The following is a 21,287-nucleotide window of genomic DNA, read 5'->3' as shown; positions in this document are numbered from 1 at the left end:
TCTCTTTTGTTGTGTGAATACGCCTCATTAAATTATATTCAAGTCTATGCTTTTTAAGATGACTTTTGTCCTGAATATAAAAAGCTTTTTATGAAGCCACCGGAGAGTGATAATTTGATTTTAGCCAGCAATTGTGAAATCATCAAGATGTTCTTAACTCTCTAACCATGTCATTAGAATAGGCCATAATAAAGGGCCGCCTCCATTTAAATTCATATATGCGATACTTGTGAAAAGGCTTCCACATGAAAGTTGATACTAGATTGAATTTTTAGGAAGCACCTGCTAATCCATGCAAAAGTCTGTCTGTAGATAGCGAATAAGGTTCACTTTTGATATTGTCTGTCAGATATACATTGTATATACATATACATACACATGTCTATTGTAATTACATACCCGAGGCACCAAATAGTGCTGTGGCGCTCTCACTCAAAGTCTGCGCTGGTTAGAAGCATGTTTTTTTTTAAATCACATTAATTATTAATGTGATTAAGAAAAGAATATCAGCAAAATGTTTTTTTTTTACCTTTTTCTTCGGGTTAAAATATTCAAGGTATTGTTGTTTATGTTCCAGATCAATTTACATTTATTAGTATTCATTCATGTTTTTCTCCATCCATCAAACCGTTCAACTGGTCAAAAATCTATCTTGAAAAAAGACTGGCATTTTTTTTTTAAAATTTCATGCACCTAATGCGCTCTAAACTATTTTTTCAGATTCAGAATAAGCTGTAACCTGTATAAATCCCTGTAAAAAGGAAAGTTAACATTCCCTTTTGTTATTTTTAAAAGGGATACAATATTAAGTATCCATATAAAACTTTCATAAATATCTCATTTATAGTCATCGCAGTAAGTGTGTGTGTGTGTTTGGAAAAAGGGGGGGGGGGGGGGGGTGCACAAAATCCTTTTCACTTTCCTGTGCTAAAAAATGAAAATGAAGATTTTTTTTTCAAAACTATTATGGACGAAACAAAACCCATTTAGCGTATATACAAGTGTCTTCTTCTGTGACTGATTTTAAAAACATAGTAAAATAAAAATAAATATTTTCTTGGCTTCTATCTAATGCTTCTTAGTCACAATCTGATGAGCATGTTTTTTTTTTTTTTTTGCTCTCTCGTGAAACACAATATGCCTTTCTCATTTCCAGTTTATGTGTGTGCGTGCATTGCGTGCCTGCGGTGGGTTCAAGTTCCCGATTGGAAATATCATTAATTCATTTCAAATGTGTGCATTGGGCTGCCCGCGGATCTGCATGTTTTCCGATTTCATTTGGAGGCGATGATGGAAACACCTGCGACTCCCCCCGAGCACTCATTTACCCGCCCTACCTGTGTGCGAACGTGTGGATGCATGTGTGCGCAGCTACCAAAACTGTGCTCCCCCTTGTCAGACGGATCAGCTTTGCGGAAAAAAAAAAGTGCGGTCCGAAAATAGGCCTGATCGAAGCGCCACGTTTCAAATTACACCTCGCACAGACTTGAGGCCTCAGCGAGACCTCGCCGGTGTCCTCTGTCACTTTTTGAGGCACTCCTCCTGACTCAGAGGACATCTTCAAGGTCAATTCACATTTACATCACTACATCTACATGAAGCTTTTGTGTTAGTTGTGTGAAACCTCCTGTCTACTTTTGATATATTTGCATACATGTACAGTATTTTACGCACTATAAGGCGCACCTAAAAGCCTTAATTTTTTTTTTTTTTTAAAAAGCTGATGGTGCGCCTTATAATCCGGTGCACCTTATATATGGATCAATATTGAGATTGGGATTGGTAGATGGGGAATGAACTGATAAAGTAACTTTAGACAGTTGTTTATTCATTTAGGGAGTGAATGGAGTTGTCAGAGAGCTGGTTTGTAATCTATTAATAAAGTTAGACTGCTTCTACTGTTGCGCCTTATAATGCGCTGCGCCTTATATATGGAAAAGTTTTAAAATATGTCATTAATTGAGGGTGCGCCTTATAGTGCAGAAAATACGGTACATATATACACTGACACTAAGCGATTTTGGACAAAAGGAGAACATTATCTTTTTTGTCAAAAAATATTTTTTTCTGCACAAAAGTGGCTATGATACCAATGTTTTTGGGTTAGTGGCATCACAAACATCTCAACAGTCCTTCCGCTTGTTGAAAACATGAACAAAAACAATAAAAATTTTGATGGCAAAATAACAGTTTGCGTATGTATATGACTACAACATTGTTTGATTGGCATAATATTAAGAGGAGCACTGGCCACCAATGTCATCTATCCATTCATTAAATTAAAAAATGTTAAGAATCATTGTCACAGACACACACAAGCTTTTTACATGACGAATATTAATTGAGCTAACCCTTGGGAGGTATTTTGTCCGACATTTTGAGCTTTACATCAAATGCCTTTCACATCAAAGGGAAAGCTTTCAAAGTAGACACCAGGGAGCTGAAATTTCACCCAGGATGTGAAAACATGTTAAAACTCAACATGGCAAGACCAATTCATTATCACACTACCAGGAGTGTGCAATCCCTTTGCTTAAAATATTGTGAGAATAACGCAGAAGGAAAAAAATGGTCAAAATACCGCACGTGACCTCCCCGCTCCAAAAAATGTCAACATTTCTACGAGTGTCAACACGCTGGCCCGGGTCATGGTTAAAACATGTAACGTCCGTGTAGTTCCCACACGGAGTGCAAGATAAGGATGCTCGTTATAGCCGGTGAAGCGCACTTCATTAGAGGAGAAGTGAACTCTCGTCTGGCCGTAATGAGCCCGACAAGACACCGGAGACTCGTGAAGGTACGAAGCCAGACGGCCGCCAGAAATAAGCAGGGGCCGTCTGACGGCATCCTGGATGGGCCATTAGAAGAGAAAAGTTCCTGCAGGGTTTCCACCGTGAAGGTAAATGCTTAATGGGCACTTGCAGCTTGCCGTCTAATGGGCTTCTGCACCAGTGACAGCTAAATGGAAATTTTCTATTATACTCACCGTATTGCTCATTGGGAAGAATATAATTACACTATGAGATTAGAGTTTTGCGTTTCGGAGTTTAGAAATCACAGAATTTCAAGATAGTTGGACAGTTTAAAAAAAAAAAAAAAGGGACAAGCTGTACTTTGTCCAGAAACACCTTGGATATTTAACCATCGTGTGGTATTATGTCCAATACTTTGATCTTCACATCAAAGGCATTTCAAAAGGAAAGCATTGGAGAAGACACTCGGGAGCTGAAATTTCACCCAGATGGTGACAACATTACAAAGCTCAACATACAAACACGGGCATTAAAAGATACAAAAAAAAACAAAAAAAAACAAATGGAAAAAAGATTGTTTTCTTGAAAAAATATTTTTAGTTTTTTTTAGAAATTTTTTTTTATTTAAGTTGTAATTTTCAAGTTGAGAAGAATACATTTGCATATATTTTTAGACAATCAGTATGTCCTTCAAAAATGAATGTATTTTCTAGAAAAAAATGTGATTAATTTTCTTAGAAAAACATTTTAAGTCATCTTTTTTTTAGAAACTTAAAAAGTCATATATCTTTGAATATTGTTTACTTTTAAGAAAAAGTGTATTTAATACTTTTTTAATTTAAAGTTGGGATTTACAGATTTATGAGAATAGTCTTAAGAAAAATTTAGACAAGTTAGGATGTTTAAATTTTTATATTATTTCAAGTTGTTGTTTATAAAGTTATGAGAATAAAGTCTAATAAAATTTTAGACCCGTCGTAGGAAAAAATTAATCCATATTTTCTAGAAAAAAAATCTGATTCATTTTCCTGGAAAAGCATTTTTTAAGTCATCTTTTTTTTTTCTTTTTTAGAAAATAGCCAAATATTTTAAATCTAAAAAGTCATATTTTTAAGGACAAAATATTGCTTACTTTTAAGAAAAAAATGTGTTAAAAAGTTTAATATTTTTTAATATGAAGTTGTTATTTACAAATTCATGACAACAAAGTCTAAGAAAATTTTAAAAGAGAAGAAAAAATGCATCCATATTTTCTAGAAAAAAATCAAAATAATTTTCTTGAAAAACATTTTAAGTCTTTTTTTTAGAAAATAGCTGATTTTTTTCATCTAAAATGTTAGCTCTTGGAGCACAAAATATTGCTTATTTTTCAGAGAAAGTGGTAGCATTTTTTTATGAGAATATAGTATCAGAAAATTTTAGACTAGTATCATTCTTTAGGTAGTGGGAATTTTTATAAACAGTACTTTCTAAACAAAAAAAAAAAATCAGACAATTTTCTTTTTTGGATCAAAGTTGTAACATTATGCCAAAAATAGCTGTAAATATTCCATCTAAAAAGTCTCGTATCTTTAAGATTAACGTCATATTTCTAGAATGAAAGCAAATCATTTTTTAGCACATCAACATTCGATTATCATCGAGGAAATATTCAATGTTTGATATTACTGTAAAGCTTTTTTATTCAAAGTGCATTTATATAATGCACTTCATATTTACTTCCCAAAAACTGGTTATTAGTTATATTTGCATTGTATTTTCCGGATGAAAAGCTCTATTAACATCGTGTATTTATAACAATCTATTGAATGGACTCATAAGCATAATTGACGTGATTCAGCCCCCACTTTGGAAAGAAGAAACCTAATGAGTTTGAATTTCCTGATGTTGCTAAACAATTTAACGAGTAAATAACCGAACGCTATAATTAAAGGACAAATGAAATGTCCAGCCAGCAAATCCACCCGTGACCTTTAAAGCACGCCGGCCGCTACCTCTCCGAGGCGTCCATCTCATCGTAATGACGCTCAGCTGTGATAACAGATCACGGCGGATAGGGCCCGCCTCGGTTCTCCCGGTCATCCCGGCTGTTTCTTCTGTTACCATGGCGACATTTGCCCAGCACTCAACCGCCTCTTTGATTGTCTGCCAGCTGAAGAGGAAGACAAAAGGGAAAAATGTCACAACGCGAACTGCACTTGTCCACGAATGATGCCGCTGGGTTGACGAAATGCGTCAGCCATGTTTCCTGTTTGCTTTTTATCGATCTGGACTCATCTTTAAACATCACTCCACATTAAAGAAAAAAAAAAATCCATTTAACTCATTCAAACCCCAAAACGCAGTTTTTTTTTCTAAATCTCCAGATATGAAATCATAGGAAACCTATTAAAATTACATGTTTTTTTTTTTTTTTTTTTTAATGCAAGTGGCTATAAAGGAAGGTCTAAAAATGTCTGGTGCTAAAAAGTTACTGTAAGCACTATGGTAATCGATTACTTTAGTACTTAAGTACCTAATGTAATGACTAAAGCAGACTGTAAGTCTTACTTTAGGACCTAAAGTTTAGGTACCTAAAGTTTAGGTAATTATATATTAAAGTAATCAATTACTTGAGGCAATCAATTACTAAAGTTATCAATTACTTTCGGGACTTGAATGACCATCAATATTTTTAGTACATTAATAACTAAAGTAGTTGATTACTTTTAATACAGAAATTAATCCATTTCTAACCCTAGAGAAATCGATTACTTTCGTATACCCAAACTAATCAATTACTATAGGCTTGTATTATTTTATGTACTAACTTCGGTACTTTGTATAAACAGAATACACACAGCTGAAGTTCACATTTTCTTTAGCACTTAATTACAAAAGTAATTATGAACTATACTAATAAATTTTATATCAACCAATTTGTAGACCCTTCTTCGCCAAACACTTTAAAAACATTATGAAAAATATGAATAATTTCATGGAATTGAATGTCTGGACGTAAACACAAAAAAATGTCTTTGGGATTAAATGAGAAAAAATGCCCGGTTTAGTGTTGTTCAACTGTCTTCCAAGCTAGCATTTAGCATTAGCTAATGTAATAACACAACTAATCGCATTTTAGTAATACACCCGGGAACTATTTCAAATGGTTCTTTTTATGAGAAACAACAAATACAAACAAGTAGTAGCAGCTTATGTAAGTAAGTCGCTTGTGTAACTCGACAGAAAGCCTTTCAATCTGGGATAATAGCGCATCAAGCAGTGCAATGGACGGTGACATTTAAAAAAGTGTCGGCGCACTAAAGGTGCAGCTGCATTGTCCAGAAAAGAAAATACATTTTGAATATTATGCAGAAAAACTGAGCTATTTTTTTTTAACAGACTCCTACATATCTGAAGCATAATTTGCCACATTTGCTTAAGTTTACCAATATTTAATGATTTAATCTTAGAAAAAGATCATGGCATATTACCAAACACAAATGTAACAAAAACAATATTTATGATAATAATACAAAATACTTTATCTTAATCGGGATAAGGGTGATGGAAAACGAATGTTTTAAAAGTCAACCCAAAACATTTTTTTTAACATTAAAATGTTTTATGTGCCCGCGCTAATCTAAACATGGCATTCTGTTTAGTATTCAGTTTGTGGACTATGAATAAAGCAACAAAATTCACCCATTTTTATCAATCTTAGCAGGCGGCCATTTTGACACTGGCTGTCACCTGAAAATGACATCACAGTTTCTCAGGGCTTGGGTAGCAGCCAATCACAGCTTCCCCTCTTTTCCGAGCTAAGTCAGGTGACGCTCGGAAGCTGAGCTGCGATTGGCTGTTACCTTAGCTCCGAGCAACTGTGATGTCATTTTCAAGTGACAAGTGAAAAAATGGCCGTCCCATGAAAAGGGATAAAAACGAGTGAACTTTGCTGCGTAATTCATGTTCCAAAAACACAATATTAATAACAATGCCACATTTAGACTAGTTGGACTGCATTGAATGCATTTTTGTGATATTGTAAAATTTGTAATATTGTTATGCGCTATATTTAGTGCTAAATCACATGACGGAATCACGCAGTTATTTCAGGAACGAATGTGTATAATACTTCCTGTTATGACCCTATTCTGTAAATGAGCACTTTTGAAGTCCTGTTTCCTGTCAACCTTTTCTGTGCGCTGATATTAAAAGCGTCCGCTTTCAAAGAACAGATAAATATAGCGGTCCAAATGAGCAGAATTAGATTAGACCGGCTTTGAACGGAAGAAGACTTGAGTGCACATCACAGGAAGTTATGAATATTCCGCACGTCGACGGCGCCATCAAAGTGTTTTGAAGCGTGTCACGAGGGTGTCACGCAGGGGTTGAAAGTTCATGTTATTCACCTTAAATTGTCTATACAGCCATTGTGAACTATAAAATTAAGGATTTCATGAAAACGGAATGCAATTAGGTCGGACAAAAATTCAACCTAAATAAATGCCTAAACCAGCGGTGTCCCAACTTTTTTCCTTTGAGGACCACATACAGAAAAATACTCAAACGTAAGGGCCATGTATACTTGTTTTTACTTTCATTTCTTAAATACGCAAAAAATAAAAAATAAGCAATGGCACACTGTCTATGTAATGTAGTCATTAAAAAAAAAAAACTATGGCTTTCTGTTAAAGGTGAGGAGGTAAACTAAGATTTTTTTTTCTTTACACATCTATTGGTGACTACTAGTATTGCAGACCTTGTCATAAAATACTTTTAGCTTAGCTTTGCGTGGGCCACGAAAATGCGAAAGAGGGGCTGCAAATGGCCCACGGGCCACAGTTTGAATAGTTTTTTTAACATGGATGCAACTGAGCTGTAAACTGTTGGACTAGCTAACTATTTAAACTAGTCACTTTTTTGACAAGTCAATGAATTAGACCTGTGATTAATGATTATTTTAAAATTAAGTAATCTGTCAATTAGTTGATGAATTGGCTTTTTAAAAATAATTTTAAGTTTCATCCCTTTATTAAAAAATAGGGATGGGTAAGTACCCATCACAAAGTATTGGTTTCAAGCCGATACCTCGACTTATTTCAAGGTATCGGTACGAGTGATGGGAGTCGATACTTGTATCAGTCATTCTCTTGGAGCAGCTTCACAATCAGGAAGAAGAATTTACAAATTTGAAAAATAGAAAATTCTTTTCATGACATTTTATGGAAAAACGCAATATTTGAAAATTGGAACAAAAATACTTTCTCGGAATTATTGGGAGTAAACAAAAGCAACAGTGGTGTCGGGACTTTGTATTGGTGACTACCGCCGAACAGTTCGATATTAGAATTGGTGGTATCTAACTCCCCTTGTGCAGTAGTTTATTCAATACTTTGATCTTTGCAGCAAAGGCATTTCAATTCACAGGGAAAGCAATAAAAGATGAAACTGTGGAGCTGAAATTTCACCCAGAGGGTGACAACCAAATTTCAACATGGTAGGACTACTTATTTATCACACTACCAGAAGTGGGTCATCACTTGGCTAGAATACTACGAGAACGCTGTGGATGAAAATGAAAAATGGTCAAAATACTGCACAAGGAAAAATGGGATATTTCTTCAAACTGACATTGCAAAAAAAAAAAAAAAAGAAAAACATTTTTATATGATTTGGCTTTTGGTCTAATATGTAAATTCAGGAAATGCAAAAATTATGATCCAACAGATCATTGTTTTCCCAAGGAAAAGTGGATATTTGCAAAGATTTTTATGATTCAACACAACGATAATCAGGCAGTGCTCATACAGGACTAAAAACATTTAGAATATTCACAATCGATTTTCGCATTTTAGGTCCATAAATGATTAATCCTTTTTTTCCGAATAATCATTAATTAATTTGGTAGTCAATTATTCATCAATTAATCGTTGCACGACTACACTAAATACAAGTACAGTCAAATCAACTCTAAAACATTTTAATTTTATGATTTTTTTTAGCACTTTTGTTCAGGCAAAATTCATCCCACTGATCTGCAATTAATTTCTACTTCCAACTTGGCAAATCTTTTTTCATGATTCGCTAGGTAAAACAAGAGTTCAATCAAGTTTGGCAGCGACTATAGATGGAGGCATTGCAAAATACAGCTAATTTGCTTCAAAAAGTCGAGTGAATCACGCCGCCACCCCCATCAGCCACGGAAAATATCCCCATGGAGGTAATTGGTACAGAACCAGATCACGCCGCTTCTCATTCACATAAAAGCGCCCCCGCGTGAACGGCGTTGACTCACAGTGTTGCTAATGCTCTTTTTAACCAAACAGCTAAGCTGGTTGAAGGCTAAGACATCTGTCATGTGACCAGGTGGCAGTTTCGCAGTCCGCCTGACTGAAGCTGCACTGTTTACACTTGAAAGCAAATCAAAAAGTTTCCTCCTTCAGGGAATGTAATTATTTATAGTAGACGTACTAGATGAAACAAGCCAAAAGTCCCCTGGTGGCCAATTGTAAATAAAAGTAGCCTCCCGCTGCTAAGATGATTCAACATCAAAAAAAAGAAAAAAAAAAATTCTCAAGTGGCAGATGGCAAGTATCCTTTTAGCAATCAGAAAAAAAGTCCTCTAAAAATAAACTGAATTTTTTTGAAAATGTGTCTGTGGCAAAGTCCTTTTTTCTTAAAAGTGTATGAAAAGAGTGATGTCAGATTTAAAGGGATACCGTTACCGTTTTCAGCGGTTAAATAGTTTTATCTATAATTAATTTGATAACCAAATTATTTTTCATGTACAATTAATGCAATAAAAACACACTTTTCCACTAACTGCCGACTGAATTGCATCCCAGTTATCCGTGACGTTTGCAAAATGAGCTGTGATTGGTTCTTCCCTCCATCCATTTTCTCGCTTCTCCTCACAAGGGTCTCAACTGGCTTCGGGCAGTAGGCGGGGGACACCCTGAACTGGTTGCCAGCCAATCACAGGGCACACAGAGACGAACAACCATTCACGCACCCAATCACACCTGAGGACAATTTAGAATGTCCAATTCGCCTGCCCTGCATGTTTTTGGAGTGTGGGAGGAAGCCGGAGCGCCCGGAGAGAACCCACGCAGGCTCGGGGACAAGATGCAAACTCCACATAGGAAGGCCAGAGCCAGGTGGATTTGAACCGGGACCTTTGAACTGTGAGGCGGATGTGCTCACACGGTATATGTACAGTGTACATGATAAATTGTTGTTTTGAAATGAATAATGGGCAAAATATTAATTTTACTGCTAAAATAGCTAAATAAGTTCACCCCACACTTGCTTCATGTTTTGCAGTTTCGCATTTGTTTTCCAAAATGTAAATGTTGACCGTCATATATTGATAACGTAGATGCAATGTTAATGACACTACCTCACTGTACCAATGTACTGCAATACTACGCCCACGCTCAGTCTAATGTGAACTCTGAACCGGTCTAATAGCCTGTTAATATTCGATCTTGTTTAGCCGCCTCATCATTCTACATCGACGGAGTCATGGCATTATATGAATCAGTCCTTTTCAAATAGTGGGGCGGGCCCCCTGGTGGGGCAAGAGGCAATACCAGGAGGAAACCCCAGGGGAAAAGATTTGTTTCTACCATGTGAAGTGTAATTGTGATGAAATAAGGATTGGAATCTCCATTTTCAGGCACTTTGATTTTTTTCTGTTTAGACAGGCTCCAGTTTGGTCGACGTGCGACGGCCGCTACCTTGAGGGAAACTTCAGAGAGGATCTCCGAGATCTCTAGACTAAAGTTGGGGAATGTACAACACAGATCAAGCTTGGCCCTTCTAAAACCTTCCATTGCGGTGACTGGGGGGTCGTGATTCAGTTTGGTGATGGTGGGGGCTATCGTGGCGGCAGCGCGGGTTAGAGGCTGCCTGCAACGTTCTGCGGCTCCGTATGTTCGTCGTGCCCAAAACTCCTGCCCAAAAAGATACCAATGTTCAGCCTCTGTACTACATTTGGGAAATCACTGAGCATGAGGAAGAAAGTTAGCCAAGGTTTTATTGAAAACATACATACACTTTATTTATGTATTTCCGTGGAATTCACTCATCGCTAAGTTACTCAAAAGAAGTGTCTGAAATCATCTTTTCCCATTGAACTGAAGATGCCATTAATCCAGTCCCAGAGAGGCAAAAATTCTCTCTCTCTCTCTCTCTCTCTCTCTCCCTCCCTCATCTTCGCTCCCTCCCATCTGTCTCTCCTCCGCATCTCCCCTCACTCAATCGATCGTGTCTGCTGCCACTCAGTGCTCAAGAGAATCAGCCTAGAGGTGGCTGAACTCCTCCAGCACGGCCAAAGTAGGAGACCAGAAGCTCTCCTGCTCAGTCGTAGTCACCCACTCCCAAGCTGGAGCTAACGGGAGTAGCATTGTGCGCACGGTGCCTTGCTTCGTTGCATGGCAAGCTGCACCCAAAGCACTTTTACGCACGCCTCTCCTCGCCGAGGATGTGAGCGCGTCCGCTCGCAAGGAGCGGAAGAGAAAAAGTAAGCAAAGATGCGCGGCGCTGAGCTGCTGCTCGCGTACGTCCTGGCCAAAGTGACCGTGCGGCAGGCGGAAGGTCAAGTGGAGCGCGCGGCGGACGAATTGGTGTTGGTGAGCGGATACAATGAGTCGGCGGAGTCCACCACGGCCGTGGCCACGGAGCTCCCGCACACGGAGGACAAATGCCGCGGCTACTACGACGTGATGGGACAGTGGGATCCGCCTTTCAAGTGCGAGACGGGCAACTACCTGTACTGCTGCGGCACGTGCGGCTTCAGGTTCTGCTGCGCCTTCCGCAGCTCCCGGCTGGACCAGACCACCTGTAAGAACTACGACACGCCGCCGTGGATGATGACCGGGAGGCCGCCGTCAAAAGTGGACGTGGCACAGGACTCGGCCAAGGACAAGACCAACATGATTGTGTATATCATCTGCGGGCTAGTGGCCATCATGGCGCTGATTGGCATCTTCACCAAGCTCGGACTGGAGAAGACGCAGCGGTCCAACCCGGAGAACGCGCCACAGTAGGACTTTAGATCTCTATACTCTAAACTAAACAGGAAAATGCATTTACAGGCTGTAAACTGCATGCCAAGGCAACAGGTGGCGCTGTGACCGCACGGTCATTTGAGCCAATTTGAAAAACAAAAACAAAACTGCAACATAGTAAAATCGAATATTATGATTTTGAATATTGTGATTTCATCTGTTTAGCGTGTTTGGTCATGTGACGGTCACAAACTGAGCTGATTGGTTGTTACCTGCGCCCTGAGCAACAGTGATGTCATTTTCAGTTGACAGCAAGTGACAAAAAGCTGCCACGCCACAAGGAGGAAAAAAAAGAAATAGGTGGATTTTACTGCTTAATTCATATTACACAATTAAAAAAAAAGGTGTGAGGAGACTTAAAACACGCTATGTTAAAGAACATTTGTTTGCTGGATCTTTTAAGTTGACTTTCGGTAATAGTAAATAAGCTTGTCTGCTTTCCAGTTCAAACCCAGCTCGCTCCGGCCTTACTGTGTGGAAATTGCATGCTCTCCCCGAGCCTGCTTGGTTTCTCTCACACTCCAAGACGTGAATGTCAGGTGTATTGAACATACTGTACTAAACTGTCTAAATCTGTCGAAAATGCTTGATTGGAGTATATGTGTCTTACTTTAAAATTATATTTATATATTTTTTTATTTTTTATTTTGGTGACTGAAAGAGTTAAATATTTATTCTGGTATCCGATTGAAAAAAATCGCATTGAGCATATATGACTTGGCTCCAAATATTTTACACTTAGTATACATGACATCATACAAACTCTTTTTGCATGTAAACTCAAACCAATGAACAAATACTGCTGATCTGTGGATCATGTGACCAAGCAGGATTTTCCTTAGTCACATGACTCGACTCCAAATCTACTGGTCACAATTCCCCCCAACTACTTAAAAATTTCTCCCCACATGAAAATGGACTCTCAAGCTGTGAAGTGCATGCCAAAGCAACAGGGGGCGCCCTAGTAGCAACGTGGAGTCATCTAAACCAATAAATGAGGCAGTTTGACATTTAAATAACACTGAAATTCTTTTTCTAGCATCTTTCATAATGTGTATTTTTTTTACATTGTTTGCAGAGCTTTGGCACACGTGACCCGTCATCCTGCCTCAGAGCATACCGACGAGATGAGCCTGGGCTTGCACTATGAGAACATGCAGACAAGAGTCGCGATCAACAGTTTCCGTAAGTGTCATGAAAAACCTGTCCCGATTTTCAATGCGCTTAGCACAATTAACAGATTGTTTCTGAAAATAAGTTAAACAGTGCAGCTTAATTTTACCGACAACAGCCGTTGTTCCCATGACGACAGTCTTGGCGAGTTTCTTAAGGACAAGGCGATATTTTTGTCTACGTCAGGCTCGGTTCTACCCCAGTCCCACAGAGGTGTGTTTTCAGTGGTGCCAGGTGTCTTTAATCCTTGTGCGGTGTTTTGTTCAATCCTTTGATATTTAAATCATAGGCATTCCACATCAAAGCCTTGGAAAAAGACACTAGGGAGCTGAAATTTCACCCAACATTTACGTTCAACACGGCACAACTACTACAGCGAAAATAAAGCGAGAATGATGCAGAAAAATGACGGCGGCCTACTTTTTGACATGAAAGCCGCAACTCTGACAGCACTGTCAGCGTGCTAAAAACCACAGTGAGGATCTGCATTCTTGGTAAAAAAAAAATATGCGTCAGATTTTACTGAAAGGCCTTATTGTCGTTTATGAATTTCAGAAAAAAATAATAATTCAGGCCTTTGAACTGAAGCAGAGCCCTTAGGTTCAGTTTTGTTGTTTCGATAAGTTATTGATTGGCACGACTGTAAAACTAATTCAGACTCCGGGTAAACTGGTGAACATGTACAATACTCATTCTGTATTAACTCATTCGCTGCCACTGACGACTATAGACGTCAAAGATACATTTTAATTGATCTGACTGTGAGTGAGTTAACGTGTGGTACATAAATTCAAAAAAATGTGTGCAGTTTTTTTGTGTCTCTAAGCCCTCCTGCTATATTGTGGGTCAGATTGACCCATATGAAAGTTAATGTTGAATGTGGTTTTTCAGTATAAGACTTCCATTTGGCTTATGTGAAATCAACATTGCCATTAAAATGGTATTTGTTATATGCAGCTTTTGATCGATAAACCCGGGTCAAAATGACTCGCATGAATATTATTGCTGTTTCCAAGGGAAAAAGGAATTACAAGATTTGTTAGTTAGCAAAATTATGGGACACAAAATATCATAAAACTCCTAGATGATTACACTTGCCCCCTGGGTCAAACTGACCCATGATGTTATTACTATTACAGTGAAAAAAATATAACACACAACATTATGGCACTTAATAATCGTAATTTTGTGACTTGGTTTACCATAAAAAAAAGTTGTTGACACATTTGGATAAACGCACACACCTCCGGGTCATTTTGGCCTTGAGGTGACTAAATACATCCCGGGTCAAAGTGACCCATGGACATTATTGCTCTCCCTTGTAAACAAACATAGGAGGAGATTTAACAATTAATCCATTATCAGAAAATAATAAAATGACTGTAATTCCCCAAGTATAGGACGCTTCTGTGTATTAGGCACACTCTTAATTTTAGCATCAAATCCTGATATTTTCTATGTTATCGTGTAAAAGATGCACCAACAGCTAACCAACAATATTTAAACTAGCAAAACAGAATAAAACTTGTGTCTTTCTAAATTCTTCATATTTTCTTGTGTTCGTTTACCTCTTCATGTTCTCGCACCAATGCATTCTGATTTGAGTCAGATGGATACAACATAACCTTTACACGTTCCGCTTCGTTTTAGTAATATTCCTGTGTGTGACCAAGGTTGGACTCGGTTGTTGGTTCAGCCCGATCAGTTCTTATATTGAAAACAATGTAGTAATGGGGCCGATATAAAGATGCACAGACGTGCATTATGGGGCTGACAGATCAGTCTTCCTCGAATGGTGTTGAACTAAAAAAAAAAAATTAAGTTACCCTTCATAGGACACACCCATACTTTTGGGGAAAAAACGTGCGTCTCATGTTTAAAGAATTCGGTTCAATTGATTATCGGATAATCATCACAGCTCTACTCTACATGATCACAAAATATATATTTTGCAAAGAAAGGTGTCGCGTGAATCCTTGTTTTGGTGATGAAACAAAACCAGTCGTCAAAGCAGTCTTCCTCCATCAAAAGGCGAGACGGTGTCGGCGATTCGAGACGTCTTCCGCATTAATTAGCACAGTAATAAAGTCTCTCGCTGACCAGTGGGGAATAAGAGCCTCATTAACCTCATTCTGGATTAATGATCTGTTTTTTGCACAGAAATCTTTCAGCAAGGAGCGGCCCACTCAAGTTGGTAAACCTCCAACAATGACACTGAGGGATCGACTCGTGTATTAGGCTATTAGTGACGGAGAGTTGATTGATTATGCCTGGGAGTCAATTACAACGAATGATTCATGAAATTAAGATGAACCCTTGTGCAGGATTTTGTCCAATCCTTTGATCTTTACATCAAAGACATTTTACACCAAAAGGAAAACATTGAAAGAGGACATCAGGGAGCTGAAATTTCACCCAGATGGTGACAACATGTCAAAGTTCAACATGGCAAGACCACATAGTTATCAAACTACAGGAGTGTGCCATCTCTTGACCTCAAATATTGCAAGAATGGTGTGGAAGAAAATGACCCAAAAATGGTCAAAATACCACACGAGTTTATTGGTAGTTTTAGATGAATAACAAAAAAAAAAAAAATACATTTAACTGATTCACTCCCAAAGACATACTAATACTTTTTTTAAAGGAGTACTGAAATTTAATACCAGGTATCTATTTACTGTATTTTTTTTCTTGTTTTTTTTGTGTGTTGGGTTTGAGGAGCGTCAAAAATAGGCTGGTACTGAAGGGGTTAAAAAAGTTCTATTTTTAATGAGAATAAAGTTATATTTTTCAAGATGTTCATACTATCCTATTCGCTAAAACTAGTATGTTTATTGTGCACCAAACACAAAAAAAAACCCTAAGATATAGCCAATAAACAGTTGTAGAGTTAACCCATTCAAGTCAATTTATATCAACTTTACTTATAAGTTTTATGAAGTATTCTCATCTTTACTGACACACAGTCATGTAGAATTAGCAAATCGGCCTTACCTTCTTCTTCTTCTACCAAACGACGACTTTCTGAACATCTGTTTGCGCTGTCACGCCAGGCGGAGGGGGCCAGTCCATTTGCTGCACAGCCATTAATTACGCAGATGTCTTGTGTAGGATTGGGAAAGCAGCCAGGAGTCTCCAGCTGCATCCGCAGAAAGGCACACGTCACTATCTCTCATTTTGCTTTTTTTAGGTACACGTTGGAGTAAAACAATCTAATAATTTAATGCATCTATTCTATAAACCATTGGTTCTCAAAGTGGGGTCAGCGGACCCCCGGGGCTCCTTGGCCTGACTGCACGGAGTTTGTGAAATAATTTGTGTGATAAAAAAAAATATGAGTGGCAATTTAATTCAATTTTACAGTAAATTGTGAATTTCTTCATGACTCATCAATAAAGCAATCAAGTCGACCAGTTTAATACTGTATATTTTGAAAGAATGTAAATGTAAGCTATTTTGAAAAATGTAACCTCTTGTTTTTCTGCGTTTTACGTTTCTATTTACTGGTATTTCATTGTACAGCACTTTGGTTAGCAACCAAAAGAATGTGCTTTATAAATAAAATGTGTTTTGACTTGCTATTAGTTATAATTGTCGATTGCATCTCTAAATATAAGTGTACATGACATAGAATCTGACACTTTACAGTTAACTCTTTTTAAGCATATCCAAATTTACGAACAACGTAATCAAATGCGCCAGTATGAGATTGTATTTAATAGCAAACGACCTCACGTTTAAGAGTAATAAATTCTCAGTCTTCAATATGAGGAAACGTTAATCTAGTTTTTTTTCCAGTACAACTGCTTTTTCCTTTTCCATTGTGTTTTCTGGCAGTATGCATGCCTTATGTCACTACGCTGCCCCCCAGAGGTCAATCTTGGTACTACAAACTAATGGATTATCTGGAAATTTTGCGTACTTTAAGGATTGTCCTAAATCCCCGAGCCGCTACCTTGGATGCTTTTGAGGTTTTTGTCCTGTCATACCTGATTCAAAGGATCAGCTCATCAACAAGTTCAGCAGAAATCTGATAATGATCCTGATCACTGGAATCAGGTGTCTTGGAGGACAGAAATATAAAAAAAAATGCAGGATAGCGGCCCTCGAGGATGGGGATTTGAATCCCCTGCTGTCGACTATTAAACTGTAATCAACCCATTCCCTTCAAAATGGCATTTCAGACGTTTAAAAATGATCTCATACGTATATAGCCGTCAATGGCAGTGATTGAGTTAAATGCAGTTTGTAATATTTCTTCCTTCTCTGCATTTCTTCAGACAACCCCCAGATGAACAACACCACGCCTTCATCACCTCTTCTCACCGAGCAATATGCACTGTTGGATCAGATCAGCAGCCCGTACGAGCTGCAGACCTCAATCCAGGACCTCAACAAGTACGCCACCCTCAAAGCTGTCGGTAAGAGTGCAAACAGAAATTTTATTTTTTTGTTTCTATTTCGAAGAGTTCCTGACACTAAAAAAGGAGTACTTCTTTTTAATGTCTGAGTAACAGCGGCCATTTTAGCTCAAGGAACTGTTGGACTTGCAGTCCCAAAAAGCTGTAGGGCCCAACTGAGTTCCAAAAATTGTGCAATAAAAAAGATAAAAAGTAAGTCTAAGGTTCTAATTGTATTTACAAAACGTCAGCAAAAAACAACAACAGATATTAACAAATGTCACAATAATGTTTCTTAAAATAATAGTATGAACTCATACGTAGCATCAGTCATCATCTTCTTCATATCGCAACCACTGATATAACTTATTAAGAAAAGTCCACTTTTTACATTGGGTGTTTGTTTAGCTGCAACATGTCCGCTTTGTTCCTCTTCTCGATCTTTGAGTTTCACGTTTTTGTTTTCGCCTCTTACTTTTTGGCTCCTTCTTAGCTGATTGTGTATTATTTGACTTGTCACTGCTACAAAAAAAATCAATTGCTGAGTTGATGATGGCTCAAGCGCTTTTTGGGAGGCATTTTTCACTGTGATCCTTCAGACAAAATCTCGCCACAACGAGATCTCGAGTAAAAACGAGACGTGAGATTAAACAAGCACGCCGGATGAAGTTGTCAAAAAAATACTCATAAGTGGTCTTTCCGAATAAAAGAGCGAACGGTTTTTCTTTTATCAAAAACGTTGCATCTGTTGGACGCACGTTGATTTTAAAATTTTTAAAAATTTTGGGACACTGGGACGCAGGTAAACGAGAGCACTGGAGTAAAAAGCGGCTCATAAAATATTCATGTGGAAGAGCGAGGGGGTTCTCATTTTATTGTTGCAAATTTGAAACATCTGCCTGGAGAGAGTTAAAACCTTAATGTTTTCCTGGTTAATCCAAATAACTACATAAAAATCTTAAAATCTTGATCATCGATAAACTGTCAAAGTCCGGAGGTAAGGAAGTTATTTATAGGATGTGTTTGTCTCAAGAGATCATTTTGGGAAGTGATCCAGCGTACGTCGGCAGGTGAAACAAAAAAAAAAACTGCCTCCAGAGAGATTTGCTAAAAACTTAAAGCGGTCCGAAAATAGAATCGCCGTCCCAGGTGGCGCACAAAAAAGGAAAGAAGGAAGTAAAAAAATAAAAAAGGAAGTAGCCGTCAATAACGATACATATCCTGAAGCACAAGAGTTTTGTCTTTTTGAACAATCTCTCTCGGGGAGCGTTTTGGATTAGGCAGCTGAAGCTCCTCCGACTGTGCGGAAGCGCGAGTCAAGAAAACAGATAATTAGCGATGATCGAAAATAGAGCACATCTTAGCTAATGAGATTGCGGGCGGCGGGCAATCAAGCTGACTCAAAACACAAATGAGTCGTGGTGATTGGATGTAACACGGTACAGTAAGGCTGGGCGGTATGGGTAAAAATAACATCTTGATTTTATTCATTCAACGGTTAGGATTTGACTTTTTTCGTGAAAGAAATAAGACCAACGAATATTCATTTAAAGGTTGGATTTATTTATTTTTTTAAATCACAAAAATGATGAATACTGATTACAAATTATAATTTTAACATACATTTCTCATGCCTGATACATAAATTGCTAAAAGTCCATTTATTTTGTCATTCTTGGTAGTAAAAAGTTAATATTGCGTCTGATTAATTTGACAAATACATTATTTGTCATGTACAATTTATAACGTGAACCATTCAACCCCAAAGGCATGTTTATGCTAGTCATCAAATTAACTCATTCAATACCAAAGACAGAATTTTACGTTTTTAAGAGTTTGTATCCAGTTCATTTGCACCACTTATAATCCCGTGTGCCTTATTGTCCAAATTTCATGGTAAACTGATTTTAAATCAGGATTTAATGTCCTATAGTAAATGCAATCCAGCATGTTACTATTGTGTTGGTGCAGTGTTCTTACAATCTGAGTGTGTCTGTTTTGTTCAGCATATGTTGGTGCTTTTCTGTTATTTTTGTTTCTTGTTTTGGCTTTTATAGTTTATATAGTTAGAAAATTTACAGTATACTGATTTGAAATCAGTTTTAAGGTAAATACACTGATGCCAAGTATCTGCATCAGACCAATACCGGATCTATTTCATATTTTATTTCACTCGTGACTGTGAGGGTGTCGAAATGAAGTAAAAATTAGACTAGAAAACAGCCATTTTTTTTACAATTTGAAAATGCTTTATTTTAAACTAACTATTTGTCTTTGTTTTGGGAGAAATTTGATGTACAAGCGGTATCGGTACTCGGTCAAGAGTCGGGCACTCATACTGGTATCGGTTTGAAAAAAATTGATCAACGTGTCTGGCTTTTGTCCACACGTCAGCAGAGAAAGCTAACGACAGCTTCTACAGCAACCGCCGGCAAACCAAGGGCATCCTTCCAATGGAGCGCGTGGACACGGAAGCGGAACTCAGCAACCCCTACAGCCCGCCCAGGCAGGCATCAAGCAAGCAGAGCAAGCACAAGAACCCGAGAAGCCACGGCTCCCGCTCGCTACCCTTCGGTTCTTTTTCCAATCCGGCCACGCCCAGACCTTGGGAGCGCAACGAGGTGCCGGGGCCGAGACCTTGCTACGGCCTTGCCAACGCCCGCCTGCTGCCGCCGCAGCCCTACTTGCTCACCAACAGCAAGACGGAAGTGACTGTATGAGGGATTCTGTGAAAGATGACTTTGGACTGTTTGCCGCGCACTCGGAATTCCGACGACAATAATGCCAAATCACAACTGTTAATTCAGTCGTATACACACAAACTCTACGCAATATTATCTACTGATATTTGTTATGTGTTATCACGGAGGACGCAAATAGCTGAATCACCACAGCTTGTAGACAATGACAACTCCTCGTAAACCTCCGTTAAAACTCTTTCACTGCCAGACGTTTTAAGAGTGAATTCGCAAACTAATGATTTCGTATCTGAAATAGGGCATCCATGCCATCTAGTGGTGATTGTGCATGAGTGAAATTGCATCCAGGATTAAAAAATTTACAGTGGAGTAGCATCAAACGCACTCCTGCCCATCAGTGTAGAAACAAAACTAATAGACGACTAAACTCGTCATTGGCAGTGAATGAGTCAAGTTCAAATTACAGTGGTGTCTTGAGAATGAGACGGCTAGAATGAGGCATTCCAAAATATTCTCTTACGACTCATTCAATGTCCTATATCATATGAAAAAACTCTAGTTAAAAAAACGATATATAATACACAATACATATTTGTAAACATTTGTAAACATATTTATATTTATAAATTGAAATTTTAAACTATATATTTTGCTGTACATATACATATACATATACATATACATATATACATATACATATATATATATATATATATATGTATATATATATATAAATATATATACTATAAATATAAAATATAAATATATATATATATATATATATATATATATATATATATATATAAATATATATATACACACATACATACATACACACACACACACACACACACACGAGTTTTGCTATAACATCAATGCTCTTAATATTGTCCACAGAGGGCAGCAAAAATATATAATATAAAATACATTTATAAAATAAATATAAATACGCATACAAATAAGTATTGTTAGTTTTAATGGCACCGAACCTTTTTTTCTTTTTATTAAGAAAATACCACTACATAGAATTAAAAGTTTTGCCATTTTTACTTCAATTCAATGGACATTGTGTGGGTTTTGTTGTGCATGTCTCACCAACTGGGACTAGTTTTTTACAAATCTGAAAATACACAGAGTAAATAATCCTTTGCAGAGAATTTATAATATATATGTATATAGTACATGTTTTGTTTCACTGTTGTGTTT

At 37.6% G+C, this 21,287-nt stretch overlaps 1 protein-coding gene across 2 annotated transcripts; it reads left to right on the top strand.

Annotated features, from left to right (window-relative positions):
• Positions 1-11,042: 11,042 nt before the first annotated feature.
• Positions 11,043-20,730, top strand: shisa9b (shisa family member 9b). 2 transcript variants are annotated; one of them, XM_088437439.1, is made up of 4 exons: positions 11,043-11,781; positions 12,885-12,991; positions 17,263-17,403; positions 19,780-20,730. In XM_088437439.1, the coding sequence occupies exons 1-4, from the start codon at positions 11,270-11,272 to the stop codon at positions 20,100-20,102; spliced, it is 1,083 nt and encodes a 360-aa protein (XP_088293565.1). In that variant the 5' UTR covers positions 11,043-11,269; the 3' UTR covers positions 20,103-20,730. The 2 variants fall into 2 exon arrangements, with proteins under 2 accessions (XP_088293565.1, XP_088293564.1); XM_088437438.1 differs by having other exon boundaries at positions 19,777-20,730.
• Positions 20,731-21,287: the final 557 nt, after the last annotated feature.

The sequence above is a fragment of the Hippichthys cyanospilos genome, chromosome 16 (assembly GCF_059441005.1).
Source record: "Hippichthys cyanospilos isolate Australia breed blue-spotted pipefish chromosome 16, RoL_Hcya_1.0, whole genome shotgun sequence".
In the NCBI taxonomy this organism is placed as follows: domain Eukaryota; kingdom Metazoa; phylum Chordata; class Actinopteri; order Syngnathiformes; family Syngnathidae; genus Hippichthys; species Hippichthys cyanospilos.
This window is presented reverse-complemented; position numbering and strand designations above follow the sequence as displayed.

What these genes read in the sequence shown, in the direction of transcription:
- shisa9b (XM_088437438.1), top strand. Translation starts at nt 11,270, where the DNA reads ATGCGCGGCGCTGAGCTGCTGCTCGCGTACGTCCTGGCCAAAGTGACC. An exon ending in AACCCGGAGAACGCGCCACA is followed by an intron (nt 11,782 to 12,884) that starts GTAGGACTTTAG and finishes CATTGTTTGCAG; the next exon opens with AGCTTTGGCACACGTGACCC. An exon ending in CGCCACCCTCAAAGCTGTCG is followed by an intron (nt 17,404 to 19,776) that starts GTAAGAGTGCAA and finishes TCCACACGTCAG; the next exon opens with CAGAGAAAGCTAACGACAGC.